Source organism: Candoia aspera, chromosome 2, assembly GCF_035149785.1.
Source record: "Candoia aspera isolate rCanAsp1 chromosome 2, rCanAsp1.hap2, whole genome shotgun sequence".
Lineage (NCBI taxonomy): Eukaryota > Metazoa > Chordata > Lepidosauria > Squamata > Boidae > Candoia > Candoia aspera.
Genome location: NC_086154.1, coordinates 198,232,009 through 198,258,644, shown reverse-complemented (window position 1 = coordinate 198,258,644; position 26,636 = coordinate 198,232,009). Strand labels below are relative to the sequence as shown.

General features: G+C 36.3%; 1 protein-coding gene across 1 annotated transcript in view; it reads left to right on the top strand.

The window, feature by feature from the left end:
* PRUNE2 (prune homolog 2 with BCH domain) overlaps nt 1-26,636 on the top strand; it is a 123,072-nt gene that overhangs the window by 36,477 nt on the left and 59,959 nt on the right. Inside the window, exon 6 of the mRNA XM_063295162.1 lies at nt 636-730. Within this exon, the coding sequence (XP_063151232.1) occupies nt 636-730 (95 nt within the window). The remainder of the gene's footprint in view (nt 1-635; nt 731-26,636) is intronic.

Below are 26,636 nucleotides of genomic sequence, written 5' to 3'. Positions count from 1 at the left end.
CAGCAATTCTGAAAATGCTCAGAAGAAAGCGTATTTTCTGTTTATTACACCAAAATGTTGCGTGGGGTAGAAGATAACAAGCTGGAAAAATATCTGGAGGGTGGTATGTCTAGATAGAAGTCATATATTTAATATATTAGAAGCCAGGTCCACAAAGTCCTGAAGTGCAGACATGGACTCCATCTTCTCTGTCCTCCAGTGCTCTCTCTGCAGTGTGTTGCTATTCACTGGATTTGTACATGAAAACATATTTGAGTAACACACTAAACAACAAATATGATCTGACTACAGAGTAAATGTGAGATTCCTGTAAAGCTGTTGCCTTTCCGCCATTCCTCTGTATCATAATCCTTATATTACAGAAATTGTTCTTGATCAGAAAGGAACTATATTCCAACAGGTTCTTATTATGTTTGCATTGATTAATACTTTTGGTCATCCAGTTTTATCTCAGCACTGACCAAGTATAGATGAATCTTGTTGATATCAAAGGGCCTTTCAATTATCATGTTTTCCTAGAACAAAAGTAGGGATCTCTCTCTTTCTCTTGTGCATGTGCGTACACACACGCACAAACATATGCTTAGCAAAAATGATTTTAAGCAAAAATGAATAATTTTCTATTTGTTTCACAGAGCTGAGGATTGAAGAAGCTTTGGTCAAGGATCTCAAAGAGGTGTCAGATGGAGAAATAAAAGTAGCAGTTAGTACCATATATATCAATTTAGAGGTAAGGAAAAAGGAAACTGGGGATAGGGGTTTAAAATTACTTGAAGAGAGTTTCTTATATTTTTTCATTGCTATCTGGATTTGTAAAACTGTTGATGGATTTCTTTTGACTTAATTTGTGTTGCTAATATTCTAGGATGGCTTTTCCCAGTTCATACATTTGAAATATATTGGACTAAAATTCTCAGAATCCCCAAACAATATGAGGCCTGAATCATTGTATCTATGGTTGTCAAGACTGTAGATTGCAGAAAGCTCTTTAGGGCCTAGTAGGTGCATTTCCTAACTAAATCCATAGACAGTGGCTAGTGGCTGGATTTATCTTTTTATTACTATTTTCTCTATCGTGCATGTCTATATATGTTAAAGAAATAGTAATGAGGGAATGGCAACCCAGCACTAATCTTACAAAGAGTCATGGCTCACTATATGATTCCATGCAAAAAGTCCCAGATTTACCTCTATCATCTCCAATTAAAGTTTTAAAAGTTACAAGGACCAGGAAAACTAATCCTGATATTTCAGAGCTGACAGCATTGGCAAAGCAAGATTTTAATATCATAATACACTCATAATCTGTAGTCTGTCTATCCTTATCTATGGTTGTCAAGGTTGAAGTATTATAGTAATAGTACAACTGCCATTACACAGAGATAATTCTTCAGTTCCTTGGGACCACCTTCTACAAGGCAACCGAGCAGAGAAAGGTATGGGTACCAATGATCCTCCTTTGCCAATGTAGCCATAATATGCTTGCTTATAAAATCACTGGAAACATGAATAAAGTGTTGTTGGAAAAAAAAATAGGATTATGCGTTCACCCAAATTACATACTATTTTCATCTTTTCTAATTTTCCCATTAAGGAAATGCATGATATCAGTGATTGATTAGTTTTGCATATATATTCATCATTATGACATTTGCTACATGATAAGAGATATGCACCACATACTGTGATTGGCATATTTATTTCCAAGGCATTTAAAATTATTTGTTATTGGGCATGTTGCTAAGTATTATAGATTGGACTGCAGTGTTGATATCTGCCATTCTGCTTGGTTTTAAGTATCTTTTTTGGGATAAGTGTAAACATTACAAAATATAAACTTGTCAAATATGTCTGTTTAATGTTGATGTGATGCTCTGAAAAGTAGAAGTAAAAAAAAGAATGAAATGAAAGTTATGGTGTAGTTTTCCTGGGAAATTTCTCCCCAGTGGATGTCAAAATACGTCTCTCTCTCTCTCTTGCCCTTTTATCTTTTTTTGCCCTGAGAATATATTTTTCTTGTTCTCTCCTGGATTTCTCTTCAAAGTGAGAGCTATTTTATTTAAGTGACTTTAGAGGAAAGTGGGTTTTCCTATAAATAAAATTCACAATATTTCCTCAGGCAATTAGAATTACCTTTCTATTTCTGCAAAATCTCTTTCTCTTTCATACATACACACACGCACAAATCAAAGTTTTAATGAAAATCTGTTCACTAGGTGTTTATGAATGAATCCCTTATTTGCATACTGGTGAATGTAAAAGTTCATCTGTCACTCAGTTTTATATTCTCAGTAATTATTAACTTGGGAGAAATTCTTATGAATGCTTGATATACAGAATATTTTTGACAGAGCTGATAGTTATAGAAAATCTATAAACTGTAAGACTGAGTACATACATCATGCTAATGTGGCAGAAGTGATGCTATGGAGCTGCTGTATTAGTATACATCTGGTACCAGCATTTTTAAGAGTGCCCATAACATGCTTTCAAACTTCTAAATATGTCCATCAGCTCCAAATGCTTAGGGACCATTCCAAAGTCATAATTTGGTACGACTTTATTGTGTCAACCCTGCCATTGTGGCATGTAAACTATGGTTGATGGCTTAGAATTTGTGAACCCAGCCAATATCTTGTGCAATTTAGTTTGCAAGGGACATATAATGTAAACAGGAACATTCTGGTCTATACTCGTTGATTCCTGCTCATAACAATGCGTACAGTTTTTCCTGTAAAGCAGTGAGGGCAGATAAGTGTTTCCATTCAGGGAAAGCTAGTCCTGGCTTTTCCCAACTATAAATTCCTGGACTGAGATCTTATGGATCAAAGTGGATCTGCATAGAAAAATGAATTCATTTAACAGTGATGAGTATAAATCTCATTATTATGGATTTATTCATTATGCAGACTTTACTGAAAAGAAATATATGTTTCTTATTATTGACTTCCAGTATCCTCCTAAGAGATACTTGAAGAGTTGGGATGTACTGACAAATTTTAAGTAGTGTTACTATATTCTAAAGCCCTTGGCTCATTAATGAATTAAGGGGATGTCCATCTGCCCTCAAGTTGGCACAAAACAGCACAGCATAAAATTTGCTGTCCTCATTGCTAGTTTGTATCTTACCTGTATTATTTATGTATTTATTTTATTTTTCTACTGCCATGTTCAACGAGGTTACATGGCAGTTAATGGGTTAAAAACAAATAATCATCAAATACTTTACTATGCTGGTCTATGATCATAATAAAAATTTGATTGATTGATTGATTGATTGATTGATTGAATACCTTAACTACAACATAATACAGAAACATAATGAGTGAATTAATAAAACCCTAATTGTTATTAAATATATCTTTTAATACGGTATTATAATAATTATTACCGTACATCCCAATGACCAAATCCCAAGGCCCTTCTGAATGGCCGTGAAAGTGCCTTCCAAATCTTTGATGGAGAACTGTTCTACAGTGCCACCACAGAAACACAGATTTCTTGCTGGCCCATGACTCTCTACCAAGGAGGAACTCTCAATATTCCTACCTGGAACATGCATTATGGATGGATAATGACATTTAATAAGTTCGGAAGGTACCACTCGTGGGAAAGCTAATCTATGTGGCCATTTTTATAAAGAATAGAATTGGCTTTGGCAGCAGTTGGTTGAATTTCTCTGGGCTCAAAACTAAGCAGGTGTGGTCATAGTCAGTACCTGGATGGGAAACTTCCAAAGAATACCATGGCTAGAAATTGAAAACAATCCCAGAAGAAGGCAGTGGAAATCCATTTCTTAAGTGTCACCAAGAAAACTGTATGGACATAAAATCACTGGGAGTTGAGCTGGACATAAGGAGACTTTATTTTTTACAGTTTTGATCACATGAGAGGCCTTGTATTTATATTGCAATTGTACAACCCCTTAAATGCTATTTTATAGATGATGTTCAAGCTGATTATAGAAATTTGATTTGAAGCTAGACAACCCAGTAAAAATATGGTTCTCTTTAATCTTTTAGTAATGACATATGAAATAAAAATTCAGACTTTGTAGAAAAAAAATCCCCAGATGCCTCTTACGAAGACTTAGGGTATGTAAAATAAATGATATATGGAGCTGTAGGAATGTGACTTTTGCAGACTACCTTATGTCTAAGGAACATTAAACACAGGGCTTTCGTTTAGTAAATAAATAACCATTCACTTCAATGGTTGCATAGTCTGGACTTCTGTGCATATTTTTGCAAAGATAAGGAGAGGCCATTAGGGATTTAATATAAAATAAATCGCCAAGGGGTCTTCTTGTAGTCCTAGTCTTTCTGCCACATGGTGTGTTACTAATGTGCATAAATGGGCTTAAATGAATTTGTTATCAGTACTACATTTGCAGTGTGTATATATTTATATATTATTTTAATTGCTTTCTTTATAAAAGAACATATATCATATTTTTGGATCTTGAAAATATTCTACTCATAAACAAATTAAACTTATTTTCAAGCATCAGACAATCTTTGCCTGTAGGTGATTTTGTGATACATCTGTTGTACAGCAGGAAATATACTTTGATTTTGTTCTGTCATATGTATTCCTAGTTAAGTAATCACCTTCTAAGAATAAATGGAGCAGTCAGAAATCCATTATCAAATACCCTCTGCTCAAAGTCTATCACTTAAACTGGTATACCACTCTGGAGGATGGTAGCTGTGATATTGTTGATGCTCTAGGTCAAATTAAAACTCACATCTGTAATGATAAACATTACCACATCTGCGTAGGCTTAAAAAAACGTGATGCTTCTAAGGTGGTTACTGAGACTGGATCCAGAAAGTTTCATAATCATCTGTTTCCAATTCAGATAATTACTAAAGATGGACTGAAACATTAGAGTAATTACTCTGTACTATAAAGTGTTGAAGTATCACTTCAGGAGATTAGCTAGATTAGACAGATTACTAAGTGAAAACCAATGCACTTCTTGAACCTAGCTATCGTACTATAGTTATAAACCATGTTTTATAGTTTAATATGCCTGTATGTAACTAACTGTGGTTTATTAAATAAAGCATGGTTAAGCAAACCATGATTCTACTTGAGGTGTGATCTAATGTGCTGTCTGGGGGTAGGGATTCTGTGGAAGCCCATATCAACAGAAAAATCAGTACAGAAATCATGGGCATCATCGGGAGAATAAAGAGGGGAGGGCAAATGACAACATGTGAGTGGTGGCATTGCAATGCAATGGCTACCCCTTTTGTACTCCCATCATTTTGACAAAATCTCAGCTTGCTGTGAATGCCCCCGATAGAAATATGCACTGTGCATGTAGATATCTGTCATTAAATTATGGCTTGTATCCTGAGGGTGGGTCTTCTCACTATCAATGTGTGTTGATTTTTACTAGTTTATATAATAGCTCTATGATTTGTACAGACCTACCAGTTGTATGGGCTCCATTCATCCAAAAGTTTGTATGAGCTCAGGAAGACTTTTGGGGAGGGGGAAGTTTATGATTGTGATGTTCTGTATAAGCACACATACACTTCTTGTAGTTTTATTCCATTCTTCATCCAAGGACCTCACAGTGTCATATATTGTGTTCTCCATTTTTATCCATACAATAGCCTGCTAGGTACCCTAGGTACAGAGATTACCTGGTTCAAGGTAATGAGCTTCGTAACAAGGCAGGATTTGAACATCAATGTTTACTGCCTGAGTACATGAACATAATACCTTATGTTCATAGTGATTCCATATATTCAGAAGCTAAGACGGGTTCCACAGGGGTCGGTGTTCTCTCCGCTCCTGTTTAACGTCTACATGAAGCCACTAGGTGAGATCATCCATCACCATGGGGTGAGATATCATCAGTATGCTGATGATACTCAGCTGAACATCCTGCCCATGGTGAGTTAAGCGATGCCGCGACTGCCCTCTCCTGGTGCTTGGAGGCTGTTGAGGTCTGGATAGGGAGCAACAGGTTGAAGTTGAACCCTGGCAAGAAGGAATGGCTGTGGGTTTGGGGCTCTTTGGTTTCCAGAGAATTACCATCTTTGGTCTTGGATGGGCTTGCACTGCCCCAGACAGACCCTGTGCATAATCTGGAGGTTCTCCTGGACTCACGACTTCTGGTCAAGGAGCAGGTGGCAGTCGTGGCCAGGAGGGCCTTTGCACAATTGTGTGTTGTGCACCAGTTATGCCCATTCCTGGACCAACAGGCCCTTCTCACAGTCACCCACACTCTAGTCACCTCCTGTTTAGACTATTGTAATGCGCTCTACATGGGGCTGCCCTTGTCATCAGTGCACCTAGTCAGATAATGAAACATCTGCAAGCAAACTGAGCTCAGGGAGCACCAAGGATTTCACAGCTCAACCCTGAGCTACAGATATTCTCTTCTATTGACTTTTTGGTTTATCGTAAGTTAGAAAAGGAAGTCAAAGTTATGCTTTCTGATGTGGAATTTCTGTTCTGGGGATGGGACTTGCTGGAAGCAGACTGGAGAAAATACTACCTTAACTGAGACGCCTAAGGGATTCTATTCCTTTTTGTTGTTGTTGTTGTTGTTACCATGTTATAGTAATTAGGTCTGTACACTGTGTGTTTCTTCCTTTGCTATGGATCCTTGCTGACTCTTTCCCTCTTTGGCTGCTTCTCGTCAGCAAACATTTACTGATCTAATCTTGTTCCTTATGTATATCATAACTAGCTTTGATTTTACGTTTGGGTCATAGGTAGAAAGAGATCACAAGGAGAGGCAGGATCTGATTCGCATATGCCACCAGGAAGAGCTCCCTTTTAGGGTTTACAGAGTTAATCCTCAGCATCACATCTTTCTTTAAGAGTAGTGTGGTTGCAGGTAGCTGCAGACAGGCCCTTCATGCCATTTTACTTCCCCAGATTGCATAGCAAACAGGCTAGGGCCCTTTCATCAGTAAATGCACTATTATGTATGCTCTGTAACCAAATTCATGGAAACAATAGGTAATAAAATTTTGCCTGGTGGTTCTCAGACTTCTTTTGCTTCTGTCCCACATGCTTTCTCCTTTAGGTACATACAGTAGTACCTAATTACTGGACCTTCTCTAACCCTCGTGAATATCAGATGCTGCCAATATATCATTTAATAGTGTGCAGAGAATTGGGCCCTGCAGTTGAAAACTTGCACTATAAACATTCCTGTTTACAACTTCTCACCAGCTATGTCTTTTCCAGGGAATTCCATTCCATTCCATTCCATTCCATTCCTACCCCGCCAACCTTGGTTTAATAATCATTCAATACTTCTTCCCCAATGTGCATGCTTACTGGGCTGGTTTCAAGTTTTATCCCTCCTTAGGGTTTTGTTTTGTTTTGTTTTGTTTTTGTATGTCAGTAAATCTTTAAGGGTTTACTAGAAACTTGCTAGAGTTTTATATTTTTATTTTATTTTAAAAATCACAAATTCATTGGCCCCAGATCTATTTGTGGCCCTTGCTACTATTTCAGAATATTATGGACGGTATAGTAATGTCAAAATAAAATTTTGGCCATTTTAGCTATTGAGAGAAGACTACTTTCTTAATAATTCTTCATGGTACAAGGCGTTTTCTATGGAACTTACAGTATATTCATTTATTGTGCTAAACCATTTTATATCAGGAAGCATGGGTTTAATGCTAAAAACTTGTGCATCTCCGGCCCACTATTAGGAATGCAAAGACTAAGCATGTTTTCAAATAGCGCTCTGTGCTGCCAATGATGTATCAACACCCTATGCCATTACTCTTCTCTAAATGTGATAATAATGTGATCTGTTAACATAAAAAAAAAGTTTGATGCCACAAAGCAGCTGGAAATGGACAACTGAAATATGCATATATCTAACTCATATCATCAAATGCACAGTTTGATGTATGTTGTTAAAAGCTTTTCGTGTCTTTCTGTTCTTCTCAAGCAAAAATAGCTGCTTTTGAATGTAAATTGACAAGTTTTGTAACACCCATTCCTAACTGAGATATTTTACTAGTTCCAAACCCTATTGGGTGAATGGAGACAACAATATTAGTTAACTTGAGATGTTTTTAAGCTGGTAATTTCAGGATCATAGGACTGATGCTCATGAACAACTGCTCTGTGGAGGCTAGTTTCAGTTACTCCCTTTAGAACCTGCTTCCACAGTAGTTTTGCTACTATGTTTTGCTGTTGGTCCTGGGTTTAAATCTGAGAGTCTTCTTTTGTAGAAAATGGAAATTCCTGTAATGCTTTTGCAGCTTTATTTTTGACTATCACTTCCTTTGGCCTGCCTTAAGGATCTAGTCATCAGCCTTCCCTCTGATGTAACTCAAATGGAGTGCCTTTTTTGTGGAGAAGTGCAGTGGGGGACTGAGAGGTGGGACTGCAAGTCTCCCTTGTGTAGCCAAGAATCAGGGATATATACTGTATGAGTATAATATTCATCCTTGATTTTCTTTGGTAATGCTGAACTTTAGGGCTTTCTATGCAGATTCAGTGGCTCTTACTCAACTTTTCTCTCATTGGATATTGCTTTGCAACAGCACAAATTTACCTATGTCATTCAGAATAGACTCAGTAGTTAGAATCAACTCAATACAGAGGTCCATTCTTATGCCTGCCAAATGCAATTTCTAATGAAAATTCCAAAAAGCTGCACTTACAATAAATGCATTATAAATATAAGTTGCATGCATTAGATAGAAGTATTTCTCTCTCCCACTTCCTGTCCAGTTGTTCTATTACATCAGCAAATGTTATGGAGAAAATGTTGTGGACTACTCTCATAAAGTAGATTTGATATAGAGCTTGTGTATACAGAAAATGGCTACCATGGTAGATACAGTCAATGACAAAATGCCCAATTTACCAGCACACAAACTAGGGAAGAAACTAGAAGTTTCTCCTTGTCAACTCCTCTCACTTTGCAAGATACTCCCTACTTCCTTTGTTTATCTTTGTTACTGAGAGCCAGTTTGGTCTAGTGGTTAAGGTTCTGGGCTAGAAACCAGGAGTCTGTGAGCTCTAGTCCTGCCTTAGGCATGAAAGCCAGCTGGGTGACCTTGGGCCAGTCACTCTCTCTCAGCCCAACTCAGTGCAATGTAGACTAGCCTCCTCGTGGTGCACCCTGGGCAATGTGACTTGTCACGGCTAAATAGTCAACACATCTGGCTGCTGGACCTCACAAGGATTTCCCAGCAAGAAAAAGCAGCATGAACACCAAACTGCTATGCCATATGATTAAAAAAAAAATATTTGTTTCTTTTAAGGAAGTAGGTGGGTAAACAAAGCACTGTACTGCAGACATCTGCCATCTTTATTGTTTGAAAAATGCCTCTAGGGGTCAGGGGCATTCTTGAAAATAAATCTGGTGCTTCAAGGATGATGCTTTACATTGCCTGTTGCAGATGCTCTGCTCCAACTGTACCTTATGCCATCTTCCTCTTCTTGTGATAATAGTATGCTGGGTATCAAATTGGACTGATTGGCTAAAAGTTACACTCGACTGTCATGTAGGCATTATTTCATCATCTAATTAATCACAGTTGATCTCTTATGTTTGATACATTTTAATGTCATATTTCCCAGGCATGAGTCATAAAAGCCTTCTTTAATGAGTTTTATTGACTATTTTATCTCTTAAGACATTAAGGCATAGATTTCTGTAATTTATTCCAATGGCTTTCCTATGGTTTGGTAAGGAGGCAAGCTTTTTCAATGATAATGAAATAATTTACAGGTGTCTTTTTACAAAGCTTGTTTTCCTAAATCCTAATCAGCCTGTGAACTGATCCTTCATCCCCAGTTATTTCCTCTGAAGAAAAGTATAATAAAAAGAGAAGAAATAAGTAACTCTTACCAGGGGCACTCTCCAAAATTGCAGTTGCTTAAATTTTAGACAGATTCTTTATTTTTTGCACGTGTTTGTGGTGGGGGTGGGAAGAGTTGTTTGAAAGTTTATGTTTTTATTTTCTATTTTAAACCTCTCATTTTTCATTGCCTAGTGCCCACAATGTTTTAGAACAGACTCAAATTTTCTCATGTCATGCAAAACTTAATCTTGCAGTTGTGCAATTGTCATTTCTACTCATATATTGCTGATTAAATATGAGGCATTTTACTATCCCAAAGAAATGCAACCTCCTTTTTTCATTTCTTGTTTTTATTCCACCAATTATTTATTCAATTCTGTATGCTTTATTTGGCCCTCACTATTTTCTGGGATATCAAGAAACCTGCAGTGGAATTGGGTTTCCTCCTGTTGATATAGACACCAGAGCTCCTGTCAGTAAGATGGTCCAACTTTCAAAGATTCTGCTGGCTGGTGGCTGGTGAGATAAAACCTCTCCTCCAGGCAGCCTGAATTTTTTTTCTTTGTTCATTATTCAATAGTACTATTCAAATATTGAAGTGGCATCATGCAGTGGAAAGATTCCTACTCCCTCTTCTACTGCCATGCACCTCAAACATCTGTTGTAGTAACACTTAATATAGACCTATGCTGACAAACCTGATAGTACTAAGACTGTATTCCCAACTTCGGATGTTTGGGTCTCTAAAACTGGAATTGAGGCTGCACCAACATTATCATCAGAGACATACATTTTAAATTCTTAACAATTTTACCTATAAGCATATACTTTCATCTTTTACCTTAAGTCTGCCCCTCTTTTCATCTTTTATCAAAAACATCCTTTCTTTGCAAATAAAGTAACACTTTTTGTTAGTTAATGTTGTTTTATTATAATATTCCAATATAGGATTTTAACTTCAAAATCTTATCTGCATGCTAAGGAAGAATGTGAGGAAAAATATTTTTTTAATAGCCAAATATTAATGTTGACCTTTCATGAGTTCAAGTTTACATTTAATATTATTCCTTTGATACCTTTTTTATTAGTAAGTTCCTTTGCAAGCTTCCTTTTTTGTTTAAATCTGGAAAGTGCAATTATATTGACATATGTTGATACTGTGATAAATCTTAAGGGTTAAAGGTTGAAGGAACCATGGCTTGTCAATTAGCAATGTAAATGAAACATTCATTATCCAACATGCTGAGAAGTTGATGAACTGTACAATAAATCTGAGCCCAAGTTGTTTCTGAAATAAGTCATTGTAGACAATAGAGTATTTATGAGGATCAAGGACAATGGTTTGAATTTCTTGTTATTTTTTATTTCACTATTTAATAGAAAATAAAAAATAAGTTTTGCAATCCTATTAAATTTCAGTGTAGCAGAAAAATATTAAAGTATTGAGAAAATTCTACTATGTAACCAATTTTGTCTTTCTCAATTCAGTATAAACCATCTATCCTGACTTAATTTAGCTGAATTATCAGTATTAAATATTTAAGGTTGCATACGAAGAAGTTCAAGAATGCATGAACTGTACCTAATTTTGAGAAAAAGTTGCAAATAATGGCACCCTGGGATATTAAGTCAATTGTGTATGTATTTAGTGTGGTCATCAATATAAGGAAATTTGTATTCAATTTTTGTTATTTTCTGTCATGGCAACTGAAATCAGCCTTTCTCTCTGGATAATATTTTCACTCATTAGTTGACAATGCTGTTGAGATTCTCTGTTGGCATAATGGGTAGCTAGTTCCATCAATATGAATACAATTAGCATCCCCATTCTTGGGCACATACAAGAATGATATATAATAAAGCCATGGAGTTTTACAACCTCTGCAAATGTAGATTTGTTTTTTTTAATGATTTATTTAATTGTACTAACCAGTGTAAATTTATTATGAATCATTCATACCACTCATTCATTCACTATTTTTCCAAGAATGTCAGAGGAATGTGCACACTTTCTTCTCTTTATCTGTGCAACAACACAGATGTTAAGTAAAACAGATTGAAAAGTAATTTCTTGACTAAGATTCTCCTAGGTCCTTCTCTGAAATTCAAACCATGCCATCACAATGGCTTTAGGTTCACGAAAAAGGTAACAAAAGAAAGAGTATTGCAACTTCCCTGCCTGACCATGACCCTGCATTGAACTGATGCAATGCAGCTTATATCCAACCCTTTCAAGTTTGTTACTGTGTCAGTGGATCTCAAAGTATATCAGCTCCCAAACACCAACTCACTTTCTTGTTAGACAAGACCTTGAGAAGCATACTGTCTAAAACAATGTTTCTCTGGAAAGTTACAGCCACCCAGTGGCCAGGAAAAGTAATTTCAAAGCAAATGTTCATGTCTAGAGATAGTCAAACAATAACCAGAAAAGCACAAAGGATAATATATTTACTAGGGCTATCTAACTTTTCCCCCAAACAAGTCCGCTGTTTTTATGTAGGTATTCCACATCTTTCAATGTGGAATATTCTGCTTTCAACAAAAATAATGTTTTCCTGTCTCTCTCATACAGATGCTGCTCTTAAAAAGGCAGTTGAGATAAAATAATTCTCTCTTTTTGTCTTTTTTATCCAATTAATCCATTTTAGTTGTATTTTTTCTCCTAAAAAAATTAACAAGGTTATTAATCTCCAATTATCTTGGCAATGGAAATGCTGATTTTTAAAATGTGAAAACATATCTTTTTTTAAAATAAATTTTATTAAGTTTTACAAAGAACATAAAAACTAACACAAACTAATAGAGAGTAAAATGAAAGAAAGAAAGAAAGAAAGAAAGAAAGAGAAAGAAGCAAGACAAAAGCAAAACTGCAGAAATAAAAAGAAATAGCTTCTGATTTCCTTTGCAACTAATATAAGTACAATTACAAAATTGTCTCTTACTCTATGATTACAAAAAAAGCTCACTTTTTCCTATTATCCAATTTCTTTTCTAATCATCAAAACCACAAGTCATAAGTGCATTTTTTTCTGTTTCAGCAAAATGTCTGAAAGGGGTTTCTAGTCACCCATAAATGTAGATATTGTTTTTTCTCTGATCAAAGAAGTTAATTTAGCCATGTCTGCAAATTCCATCATCTTCACCAACCATCCCTCCATTGTGAGTAAAAATGTAAAAACATATCAAGCTGTTTTCATGTGAAATGTAACAGCTCATATTCACCCTGGATTAATGTCAATAATTCACTAATTATATATTTTAATTTCATCAGTTCCATGTCTGATGGAATTCAGTATTATATTGTACATTTTTAAGATTAAGAATTCTTTTCATTGTGAGACAGTCTGCAGAATACTTTCCCCCTCAAATCCCATTATGTTCTACTAATTTTGCTTAAGTTTCATTGCTCAAAATATTTTGCCGAAAGTTGTATGTCTTTGTATAAGTTTGAACAGTTTCTGTCATTTGTAGAAACTGTAAATGATTAAGAAAGCAAAAGTGAACTTCGTTGGGATGAATAAAAACCCAACATATGGATGCGTATTATTAGATGAAAGTCATGTTGAAGCTCCATTGTAATGAATGCAGATTGCATGGAACAGAGTTTCATATATCAGTCTCTATTTTCATTTTGAGCGAATATTACTTGAGGGGTTTTTGTTTGCTTGTTTATTGCGCAATATAAATTGTGGGGAGCTCTTTTTATTTAGGTATTTTGACACAAAGGAAAATGTGGCAGTTTTAATGAAGAGGCTAGCCCACGTCCTTAAAGAGTTCCTACATTGATTAGCCCACAGCCTCTAGCCCTGCACACTGATGCCAGTGTCATGTTAACAAAGACAGGCTCACTAGTAAGCAACTGTACCCCTCCACAGTGTTGTCTGTCTGTTCCCTTGCTGCTCATACAACTCATTGATGACTGCTGGCGATGACATGTCCTTTCCCTACCACTCCCTTACCAGCAGCTAAGTACATGCTCCCATCCCATTCCTCCATTTGTGCAGAGGTTTTTGGGTTGCCAATCTGGCTAGAAAAATGAATGTTGCAGCATTTATTTGTAGGTTGAACCAAATGATTATAAATGATTGAGGGTTGTCTGCTGGGATTAGACATAAAGGTCTTGTAAACCGAAACATTTTATAAACAAATAGCTATTGGGAAAGCACATTATGCTGTAATAGCTGCTATTAAAATCCATTAGCAACCTTGATGGCCTGTTTGAGTTTGATGCATCATTTGCTGTGAAAGGCTTTTCTTTTAAAGGTTTTAGGAAAACGTTACTTAGTTTTCAGAACATGTTAGTAATAGGGTAGTACTCGTAATGCATCCTGAGATTAAAACTCAGTATTTCTCATAGGTCAACCAGTGACATTCACATACTTGTATATTATATACTTGAATGCCTGGTTCTGGATTACATTCTTGGTATCTTCTGCTCTGACAACACTTGGATGCCTCCTTACATCTTCCATCATCACTACATATTCCTTATGTCAATACGTAAAAATTATATAAACTGTTCTGGTAAAAATGAAAGAAGTAGAAAAGAAAAAGATAATGTAAAATTGAGAGAAGTAACTAAATTACACTGAGGTGAATTAAGTTTTGGTATAGAGCAAGGATGGGCTTCAGTTAATCTGGTATTCCTTCTTCTGTCTTACTGTGATTCTCCAGCACTTCCTTATCAGTGGCTCTTGGTTCTTTAAACTAGAAGTGGAAGGGAGAGAGCAAGAACTTTCTGAATGCAATTTTTAACTCTAGAAGGAAAACAAGATTTTTCTAGTGTAGTACAGATAGTTCAAGACCGCCATCTGGTGGCTATAATTGTCAGGAAATACAGATGTCTCTTCAATGGTACATATATACAGTACATACCTGTGTTATTTCCTTTCAGGGTAAGCAGTGTTAGGCGAAGTTCACTAAAGAAATGAGAAACACAGAAAAGGAATAATAACTTGTTTACATCAATATTAATTGTCTTTAATTATTGAGATCACTATTTCGATCCTGGTTCCAAGTAAATGTATTCTAAGTTGAGGAGGAAAGGGTACTATGTGAGGTTGTTGGACATTTGATTAGATGCCAAAAGTCTTCTTCCATATTCCTTATTTTGTTTAGTCTAATAATGAGAAAATCTAACTGAAAATTGTTGCAGCTGAACATTCCTAAGGTAAGATTGGAGCGATCTGGCAGGGTTGAAGCAAGAATAGGAATACTTTCTAATATCTCTGACATTTTCCAGGGTTTTAAAAAAAATCTCTCCTACTGCACAATGCAAGGGAGTTAATTTATAGCAAGCCTAAACTGTTATGGAGGCATACTCTCAGCTCCTTCTACCTTGCTGAATGGTTTACTGCTTCTTCATCCCCTTTAGAGGTTTTTCAAGGTCCAAATTCCCAATAATGGATTCCATTCCCAAAGACTGGAGTTCTGCTTCCAACAGAGGGGGTAAGTGAACAGTACTGTGGTCTCTGAAATGGTGTCTTGGGGATCTTTTAAGACTCACATATGCACGTAATCTTTATTACGGTCACTGGCCAAAATTCTACAGGTAGACAAATAATTAAAACAATTTAACTGTCAAATAAAACGAGACAACATAAATTTAGAGCTAAGTCATTGAGGTAATCAGACCATCTTTAGAATGTGGGGATGGTTATTTGATTTAAGTATCTTGCCAGATTAAAGGAGGGCATAGCTACTCGGGAACACATTCCTGGATAGGGCAGATGGATTCAGTTATGCTTCTAGATTTCTAGCACACTGCTTAAGTGTAGTAAGTACTCAATTGTAGCCCATTATCAGAATGGCTCCTCTTGAAAATCCCTATATTATGCTAAGTCAAAAATAAAACAGTGCTTAGCACCCAAAGCAACACTCTAGATTTATGTTATAGTATTAATATATGCAGTTATGCTGGTTTCTATGCTCATGTAATTATATCCTGTGCTAGTATTGGAATCTCTTCCCTAGAAATTGGTGGGGCCACTATGAAAAGTAATTATGCAATGGAACCAGTGGGAGCTGAGCATCCTTAATTTTGGTTGGGGCATAGATCCTAGTGAATGTGTTAGTGCAAGATATATCATATGTTACTAAACTCAAGAAAGTTATTCCAATTTAGTTCTAGTGAATATATTTGTATGTTGGATTCTGGGTCTTAATTGCTGTTCCATTGGTAAAAGGTCTTAGATTGGGAAGCAATAGGTAAATTGATAAGTTCATAAATAATAAAAGGAACATATGCATCTTCCTTGTAATAGGATCACTTCAGCCACCGGCTACCTTCAAGAAATCCATTCTTTCTCCTCCTCCAAGTTTTATGTTTCATTTCTAAACATTCAGCATTCCATAGCATCTGGAAATGCTTAGCGCTCATAAAATGTTCAGTCTTTATCAAGCTCTTAGGATTTTTTAAACCACAACACATCTCTTTTAGACTTTTGCAGATCTCAGAATTTGGCAGGCTGACACTGCTGTATTCTCTTTTTCCAGAAACCCTCTTTTGATTCATACTTCCATAGGTTTTCACTGCATGTGATAGCTTTCTATACCTGGAGTGATTTTGGAGTCTCCTCCTAAAATTAAAAATATTGACTGATTAAGCAATTAGAGATTTCTGTCCTACTTGCTATATTCCAGTGCAAATATGTGTTTGTAGCTGGTGAACGTCCAGTAAGAGCTACTGAACATTTTGCATAGGATGGACATCTGGATTTTTTTTTCATAGTTGGTAAGATAATGACTCTTACCATTTTCTCTGAAGGAACTGACTGTTTAATAAATGAGTTGCTAAAGGCATCTATTAATTCACATAACCATGAGTGTTTATTAGGGTCTTTAGCTAAACATCAGCAGAATTACAAAGAATGATTAGAATAGTTGTTTTGTATTTTACAAATGTATTTTCTAATTCTTGGTATAAAATAATTGTTCCAATTTCACTTTCTAATATGTATTATGAATGTAAAGCATGTAAAAGAGTAAAATATATAGCTGGATTCAATCTTAGTAAAGTTAATGATAAAATATTTCTGTGGAAACTGCATTGTTTTCCGAGGAAACTGAAAACTGGACTGGTTTTTCACCTTCAAGAGGATTTAATGGAGAAAGTATACTTCTACCCTTGTTTTCAAGCTCTGTTTCCTTGATATTTTTTATTCCCCAATATTATTAACAGCACATTATTATAAATGCAGACATTTATGGCACTATTTTGGTTTTGTGCCTATTCTGCATTATGCCTGTGGTAATGAAATCCTTGACCCTGTCTAAATGAGAGTAATGGCTTGAAATGCTCAGAAAAGGAAGGAATTCGCACTTCAGTTTCTCTGATGAAAGGGAAATTGTTAATTTGGCTGGGAATAAACCTTCACAAAGGAGCAACCAAACCTGCAGAAAGAAGGCCTGAAAAATGGGTTGCTCAGGGAGTCTAGAGGCCTGGAGATCAAGGGGAGAGAACAAAATGGGCACTCGAGTAAAAAAAAAAGACCCTGAAAGAAGAATATTTCAGAAGCAAGGCTGGAAGGGCAAGAGAGACACGGATTTTAATCAAGAGGGGCTGAACAGGAAGATTTACAGTGGTTTTTAATGCTTTACCTGTGGAGCCCCTAGGTTTTCATATATTTGGAACCCCAATTATGCAAGATTCCAGATCCGGTGAAAAAGTGGATACAGAACTTTACAGGAGAAAGGGAAAGGGTAGGGACAAAACCTGCTAGAAGCACTGCCCTTTCTGCAGATGCCATTGGTGGTTAGCAACTTTATTCTGCTTGTGATGTCCATTCACACAAAATATAGTTTTTACAGTTTTACTAGAAGTAAAAATTTCATTTGGAAAACATTTGATTAGGATGTGGAATATATTTTGCTGAAAAGATCTGAATTCTTTTTTATAACTTTTTTTATTTTTTACCCTGGGTGCTTTTCGAAACAAAAAGTATTCTAAAATGTCACAAAGGAAAAAAAATGGATGTTAAGGGTAAAATAACAAACAGAGGTACCTGTTTATAAAATTACATTAAAATTCTTATAATGACAAAACAAAACAAAAAAATTAGTGAAAATTTTTGAGACTAGAAAATAATTTAACGCTTCGTTATCCATTAACTGGATAATGTGATGAAATTTAAATGTTTGCAAATGATAATTGTAGCTCTAAAATGAAGTATTATGGAGAATGTGACAATGTGGTAGATTATTTGCATTCTACTAGAGCAAGTACAGGGCACTTAACTGGACAATTCCATGTGTGAAAGATGGGACTGAAAGATAAGAGAATTTGGAGAGAGAGATGTAAGGAAAGAGGAGAGAGATGGGTAATGGGAGGAAGGGAAAAGGACACAATCAATAGAAAGTAAAGAAAAATGCCAGTGGTCACTATAAAGAAAAGAAAAATATCAGTGGTCCTTGTGAAAAAGTGATCTATCCTTTGGTAAAACAGCATAGAGTTCTGTACCTCTAAACAGAAGTAATATTTATTCATATTATCTATCTGTTCATACAATGTTGTTGTTAAACTAGACAACCCTGTCACTCACTGGGTCATCCTTTGAGAGGAAGGTAGTACAGTCTGATGTGACTAGAATGAACATTAAATTTTAGGCTGACCTTATTTTTTTACCCGAATGCTGGATGGTCCCATGATCAACTTAAGGAGTATATATCATAAATAGAAAACAAACAGACTTCAATAAGTCAATATTTACTTACCTAAACAGATAAACAGAACGACCACAGGCAGGCAAAAAAGCAGTGGGAGCGGGAGCGACTTCCAATTTCCTGCTGGCTTCCACATTGGCTTTGCTTGTGGGAAGCCGGCAGGGACTGTTGGAAATCACAGTTATGTGACTGCGGGAACGCTGCCATGGCCACAACTGCGCAAGCAAAACTGGTGTGAACATTGTGGAAATTTCAATTCCACAGGAGTAATGGGTCCCGGATTTTTATGCATTCTTTAAGTTAGCGGCTTTTAGATACAGTACCTTGATTCAAAAATTGTTGCAGTGTAATGCACTATTTGGGCTAACTTGAGGGTACAGATAAACACAATGACAGTTTTAGTAGTATATAGATAAAGTTGTAATTGTTTATAAACAACTGGTTCTCTGAGTAAATATGTGATAGAATGTAATATCCCCATCCCTGTACTGGGAAAAGAGCTGGTAACAGAGAAGATAACATCAGTAGAAGAAGTCAAATGTTATTTTGGGGTGGCAAAAGTGACTTTTAAACTATGTTTATTTATCCCCACAATAAAGTTTTAAAAAATTATGCTACTTCTGGGCAAATAAACTTGCATTTAAGAGCAGCTATTCAGAGCTGTAAAAAATCAGGGATGAAAAGTCTAGATAGAAATATACAGATTCATACTTGGATATGAATATAAATATATAAGCAATATAAAATGAAAGATTCCCTAAGTAGGAAAGGTAAAATGCCCAAATACATTTTTCTTCTATTTGTCCCTAATAGTTTTTAGTTTAAAAAAAAATAAAAATAAAAAAACCTATAATTTTGAGCTAATGTCCCATCTTTTTCAGATCAGTAGTGGTTAAATCAATAGTTAATGATGTCCATCATGTAATTTGAGTCTCGAGTTTGTTTATGCTAGACCAACTTTATCCATACTCCAAACAAATTATCTCTTATAATCACCAGCCTGAAGATAAATCTGTAAATGTTTTTCTGATGATAGTGCTGTGGTTGGCAGGTGTTAAAAGTGCCTCCCAGGGACAAGGATTGAAGATGGGCTTCTTCTCACAAATCCTTCAGGCGATGATGTTTAGCTTTCTAGTCTGTCATCTGCAAAAGAACCTTGTGTGGTGCCCTGCTAATGAAATCTAATGGGCAAAGGTCAGATATCTTTATGAAAAAGAACCAAAGCTACTGAGTGATGAATGGACTGTATGGATTTTAGCAGATTTATACATTATTGAAGATTGCTTCAGTTTTTGCATTCTTTTTGCCAGAAGAACTCTTTCTAAGCATGTGGATATTTAATTATTAGGCTATCCTATGCACACCTACTTAGAAATTTTCCCCTCTGACAGCTGCATTTATGTGTATGGCAAAATGGCAAGATGGCAGATGGAGGGTAGTGATGCAAGCCCCACACATTCTGAATGTGTGTGGGACGTCAATACACATACAAAAAGTGTGGGACTTGCATTGTGACGCTTTCTCTTCCATCCTGTTGGTTTTGACCCTCCCCTGCAGACTCTGCTGCCTATGGACTTAAGTGGAATTTATAGCCAGTCTGTGCAAATAGGACTGTCTCCTGAGAAAGCAGTCAACCCCATTGACTAGAGGTGCCAAAGTAGAGGCACCCACTTTCCAAAAGCTTTGCCACTGATAGCCTGCCTTATTTTTCCCCCAAAGGAAGACAGACAGACAGACAGACAGACAGACAGACAGACAATACTCCCACTCTAGGCAATGAGAGAGATATGCTTGGAATACGTCAAAGACTGTGGTGCTCCACAGTCCTAGCCTATCTTTGCCCCTTTGACATCATATCTCCTTTCAGGGAGTTGAGATATGACAGACAGTAAAACTAGTTGCAGAGCTTGTGGAGAGGCAAGGGGAGGAATCTGATACGGATTTCACTCTTTGAAATGGGAATTTTTCATTCAAACCTGGAATAGCATTTTATGACATCTGGGACACTGTCCCAGGAGTTATAGGAATGCAACTTCATATATTCCATATACAGAGAGAAATATCTTTATTCTACTGCTAAAATGAATTTGCCATCAGCATAACTGTGTAAATGCAAACTTGCAGAGTGGCAAGATGTACAGAACCATAACTGCATCCATACCTAAAATGTATGAATATATTTGACAATATACATGTGGATGGTTGAGCTTCTGGACATTAGCAGTGTCTTCAAATGGTTTTCAAAATATTAAAACTTTATCATTTTTGAATACTCAATTGTTTGCTGAGCCAAGATTCAAGACCTTTAAAAATTCTTTAATCTGTTGGAAGGAACTAAATGCATCAGATACTGCTGAACCATTACTGAGGCGGTTTTTTTGAGATGTTACCAGTTCATTTGCTGTAGTAGTACTGCTGTGCTAAGAGACAGTTCAATAAATCAACACAAGCTTGATGGATTCTATAGTCCATTGCAATGAGTGCATGGAACAGGAAAGGAGCCTCTTAGCCTTCCCTCTTTGACAAAAGGGTATGCAAAGAGCCTGGATGGATGAATGGTTGATTAATTTTCCTAGACATTTTCTTGACAGCAAGAAACATGTTTCTTTATTACCATGTTTGCATGACAGTGATACTGCATGGGTGATGGTACAAATTACTGAATATAAATTTACACTTGGGACAATTTTACTAACAGACAGTGCCTGGTCAGTAACTATGCTGGTTATTTTTCTTCACAGTTTAGTACTTCATTACCTGCAGCCTGTCCATGGTACTTTTATCAAACCACGCATTCATCTTGGTGTCTTACATGTAAGATCAGATTGTGAAAGGGCATACTATGGATCTATTTGAATAGCTTAAGTGTAAAACAACGAAGTGTTGTAGATGTTTTGTACTTTAGATTCCAAAATAATAAAAAGCAAACAAGACAGTAAGTAGCAAAAGATCACTGTCACATAAAATAATATTTCTTATTTCAACAGATTTTCAAATAATTATGTGTTGCACTTTTTTCTTTAGGTTGTCTCTGGCATCAGACGTGAGAAAAATATATATCCATTTCTATATATGCTTGGTAATTCTTGGTAACATATCTATTGTAATCTATGAGCTTGTTAACCTAGATTATCAGACCAGTTTTAATTTTATATTACTGTAGTCATAGAACACAGTACAGCAAGTACAATTTTATAAAATAGTATAATACTTGAATCTACTAGGCTTCATAGTTCCCCAACTGTTCGTTCTTGTGATGGATGTTTTTTATTGATGGCGAATTGTAAAGGGAGCCTACATATGTTGATCGGAGTGCATGGCAATGGGTGAGAAGATTGCAAGTCTTTTTGGCTGTTCTTGAAGGAGGGATTTTAAAAATACAATTGTACCCACAAGCCAACCTGTATGAATATCTTCACAGAGATATCATCATTGTTTTAGTTATTGCTTAACAATCACTAGTCCTTCTTAATACATTTCTAATTTTTTTTTTACCTATAGCCTTACCATCTATAGTAAATTATAAGAAGTGGGGCCATGCAGAGATTATCTGACCTGTTTTGAGGGCTGGATCTGCAGTTCTGAAAATAATCTGACCTGTCCTGGGTCACTCCATGGGTAGTCTATTCTGTTTTGTTACCACTTTCAATTTGGAAAATAAAGTTTTGCTTTTATTAAGAAGATTTTCCCTGTAGCATCAAAAAGTCTTGTTTTTTCAAAGAGTCTTGTTTCTCTTTTCTGGTTTTTTTCTTCTACATTGAGAAAAGGACTGGAATCCAACTGCTGCATTACAGCATTCCTTAAACCCCTAATAATCCGTTACATTTGAAATTTCATTGATCAGTCCCTGTTCACACTTCTTTGATCTCCCCTCCTTGTTTTGTGCTGACTCATCAATGGCCAATGGGTACTGAATTTACCTCCTAGTCATATACTTGAGGTGGTTGGTGATGTTAACATCACAAGAGTCACTTGTACTTAAGGACAGATATATTGACCTCTAAATTCAGTCACAGGTGTTTATTCCTAACTGTGATGATGCCAAAATGATGAAATATGTGTTCTGATGTCATGGCACAAACTCTTGTCCTTTTGTACTTGCAACATGATGTTGTATGTTGGTACATAGGGTAAAATTTTTCCTTCTACCCACAAACATCTATGAATTCAGTCCTTCTCCTACTCCTCCAACATGGCATCTTATGAAAGCATGATCAGGCTTTATCTTTTTCTATCATCTGTCTGTCTGTCTATCTATCCATCTATATATATATTATCTCACATTTATATCCTGCCACAATCGTATGCAGACTGTTGACAGCTAGAGCAACTGCAACAGTACTGTCATAATTTTGAAATGGAACAATATTGGATCATATGAAATCCACTGTATGGATTAAAACCATCTACTCTACCTTGATAGCAGATTGTTTCAAATTACCATGATCTGCTCTGATCTGTGATTAATCCAGTTTCCACATATGTCTTGTAAGAGATATTTTTTAAAAAGGGGGGAACAGAAGGAAGCAAAGGGAAATAAGGAAAAATGGATTTTGAAACTGAATTAAATATTAAGGGCATATAGAAAATGTATTTCAGAACCAATTGTTTTCTAAAAATTTTTAAAAAACTGGTGCTAGAAACCAGTCAATCTAAGCAAAAGAAGAGGCCTGAACAAATACCAAAGTTAACTGGGAAAATACAGTGTCTATTGCTCATTAAGAGTACTGTAAGTTTACAGTAAATGTGAACAGTAAAATCAATCCACTAATAAGAAAAATAGATTGTATATGATCAAAATGATGAAATAAGAAACAATACATGCAGCAGAAATTTATTAAAGTAAGAAAAATATAATGGAGAAATTTGTATGAATAATACTAACAAAATTGAGAAGAAAATAATCAAAATGTGAGCCAGACAGTTATGAGACACTGATTAAGGAATAAGAAAAGTGTAAATAAATCAATAGCTTTCACAATGGAGGAAATCTTCTTAGAGTTTTTAGAGAAAACTGTCCTTTTGCTTACTCATAAATGATCTGGGATTGAGGTGAGCCCTGAATTGACCATGTTTGCTCAGGGCCTTAAATTACCTAGAATAGTTAAAAAGGGACAGTTAAGAATTTTTCCAATCTGGAGAGAGTAAAATTAAAAAGAGAATGTGGCATAAAGTGATGAATGTTGTGGAAAAAAGTCCTTAGTATGCATTTGGTCCAAGCTGATACAGTTGACCAGGAAAGAATTTCAAGCCTAGTAGTGAATAGCTTGATGAAAACAAACAGCTGCTGTTAAAATAAACACATGTAGTGAATGATTAAGAAAAATTGAAGTATTTATGTATTTACTTAATTTATTTGAAAGATTTATATGGTTGCTCATCTTATACGATATAACCCTGGGTGGCCAAAAACAATCAACCCCTACAGATACATAAAAAATAAAGCAAAACTCTATAGAATTACAGCCACACACCAACCAAGGAGCCATAGCACTTCCATACCAAATACACCTTTGTTGGGCCCAACTCCCATCCTGGTTCAGTGCCTGGGGGAACAGCCAGGACTGCACAGCCTTCCAGAAGGCCAAGACAGTGGGGGCCCTCCAGATTATAGGAGGGAGGCTGTTGCTCAGGGCAGGCACTGCTATGAAGAAGGCCCACCTCCTATGTCCTGTCAGATGATATTGCTTAACGGAGGAGAGCTGGAGTATGCCTACCCTGTCTGTTGGGACAAGCAAATACCCTCAGGGAGAGCTGGCCTTTCAAATAACTTGGCCTCATACAATTCAGGGCTTTAAGGGTGATAACCAGCAGCTTGAATTTCACCCAGAAGGAACCTGTGAGCCTGTGTAGTTCACACGACGATAATGTAACATGGGCAGACCATGGGGCACCCAGAGCTGCCTGTGCCACTGCATTCTGGACCAGTTGAAGTTTCTGGGTGGTCTGCAAGGACAGCCCCATGTAGAGTTCTATATCTCTGTGTTAATATCATAATGTTTTATACAAATCTATGGGGTACAGAATGTTGGGTGTAGTTCTGATCTCTGCTCCTCAAAAAGGAATAAAAAGGGCAACTACAATGAACAAGGGGCTGAAACAACATTGCTATAAGGAAAAGTTATGTTTGGGGCTTTTTAGGTTAGGGAAAAAACAACAAAAACAAATAAATATGGTGGGGTGGAGGAATGATTGGAATGTATAGAATTATGCATGGTGTGAAAAAAAGTGAATGAGCAAGCATTTTTCTCCCTTTCCTAATGCTAAAAATTGGGTTAACCAATGAAACAGAACAATGTGAGATAAAAATATGAGTAAAAGAAATAGTTCATAAAGTACAGAAGCTATGGAATTCATCATACCCTGTTGCCCATCAAGTAGGATGGCTTCAAAAGGACATTAATGGAGAATAATGACTATTTCCAGCATCATAGGCAATTTGTCTCTGGAGAATATAATTAGGATCCTACATGGAAAAAGAGATGCCAGATGTTCAAGCTGGCTTTAGAAAAGGCCGAGGAATATGAGACATTATTACCGATACATGCTGGATAATTGAGAAAGCCAAAGGATTTATTTATTTATTTATTTATCTATCTATCAAATTTTTATCACCGCCCATCTCCCCCCACAAGGAGGGACTCTGGGCAGTTACCAAAAGAAGTCAATATGTGCTTCGCTGATTATAGAAAGGCAAACTTTGATTGTGTCAATCCTATCAAGTTGTGGAATGTACTTGGAAAAGATGGGAATCCCAGAACATCTCATTGCCCTCATATGAAAACAATGCATAGTTCAGGAAGCCATAGTACAGACAGAACATGGCAAAACAAACTGGCTCCAGGTTGGCAAAGGGGTGAGACAATGCTATATACTCTCCCCTTATTTATCTAACCTATATGCTGAATATATATTAGAGGCTGGATTGGAAGAAGAGGAGCATGGTGCTCTTCTATAGAACCTATGTTATGCTTATGACACTACTCTGATAGTTGAAAATTCAAAGGATCTGCAAGCTCTGGTAATAAAAGTCAAGGGGCAGAGTGAAAAAATGGGAGTAAAGCAAAAATTAATATAAAGAAGACCAAACTAATGACAACAGGTAGAACAACCACCCTTAGAATTGACAATTAAGATATGGATGTGGTAAATACATTATATCTTTTAGGATCAACCATTAACAGTAAAGGAACAAGCAGTCAATAAATATACTGCAGATTAGCACCATGAAGGCCTTGGAAAAGATATTCAGTTGCTGTAATGTGTCTACGCTTTCAAAGATCAGAACAGTGCAAGCCATGGTATTCCCTGTGACACTCTATGGAAGCAACAGTTGACATCGAAGAAGCAGGATAGAGAGTACTGCCAGTTTTGAATGCTGATGTTGCAGAAGACTCCTGAAAATACCATGGACAGCCAAGAAAACAAACAAATGGATCACTGAACAAATCAACCCAGAGTTCTCACTCAAGGCACAAATGACCATGCTCAAATTATCTACTTTGGACACACTGTGTGAAGATCTAGCATTCTGGAGAAGGCTCTAATGCTGGGAAAGGTGGAAGGAAAAAGAAGAGGACAAGCAGCAGCAAGGTGGATGGACTCAGTTACAGTGGTGCATTGTTGGAAGCACTGAAGGACCAGGTTAGGGACAGATTGTTATGTAGAAAATCTATCTATATGGTCACTAAGAATTGACAGTAACTTGATGGTACACAATCAATCAATCAATCCTAACACATGAAAATAAGGAGAACCTTTCCTCCAACTTGATGGCACATAAGCATTATAACTGGATTAGACAGGAAGTCCAAAAACATCCTGAAAAAAGAAAATGGCTAATGGCTTTTGACTGTTACCAAGAAAACTGCATGAATGTATCTCCATGTAGCCATCAGGAACCAAGCTTAAATTGAGGGTATTTTCATTTTAACCTTGCCATTAACAGGCTGCCTTAACTGGTTGCAAAAAAGACTATGCTTCCAGCAACTATAGGAAAATACATCCTCAGCTGATAAAATAAGCATCAAATGAGTGTGCACAGACAAAACCCTCTAGAAGGAAAACAAAAGTAAGAAGAATGGAGTTTGGGAGGAACAGCATCAGCTGTGTTAACACAGCTTCCTTTTGTTTTCACAACACAGCAACTCAGTATTACCTGAAAAC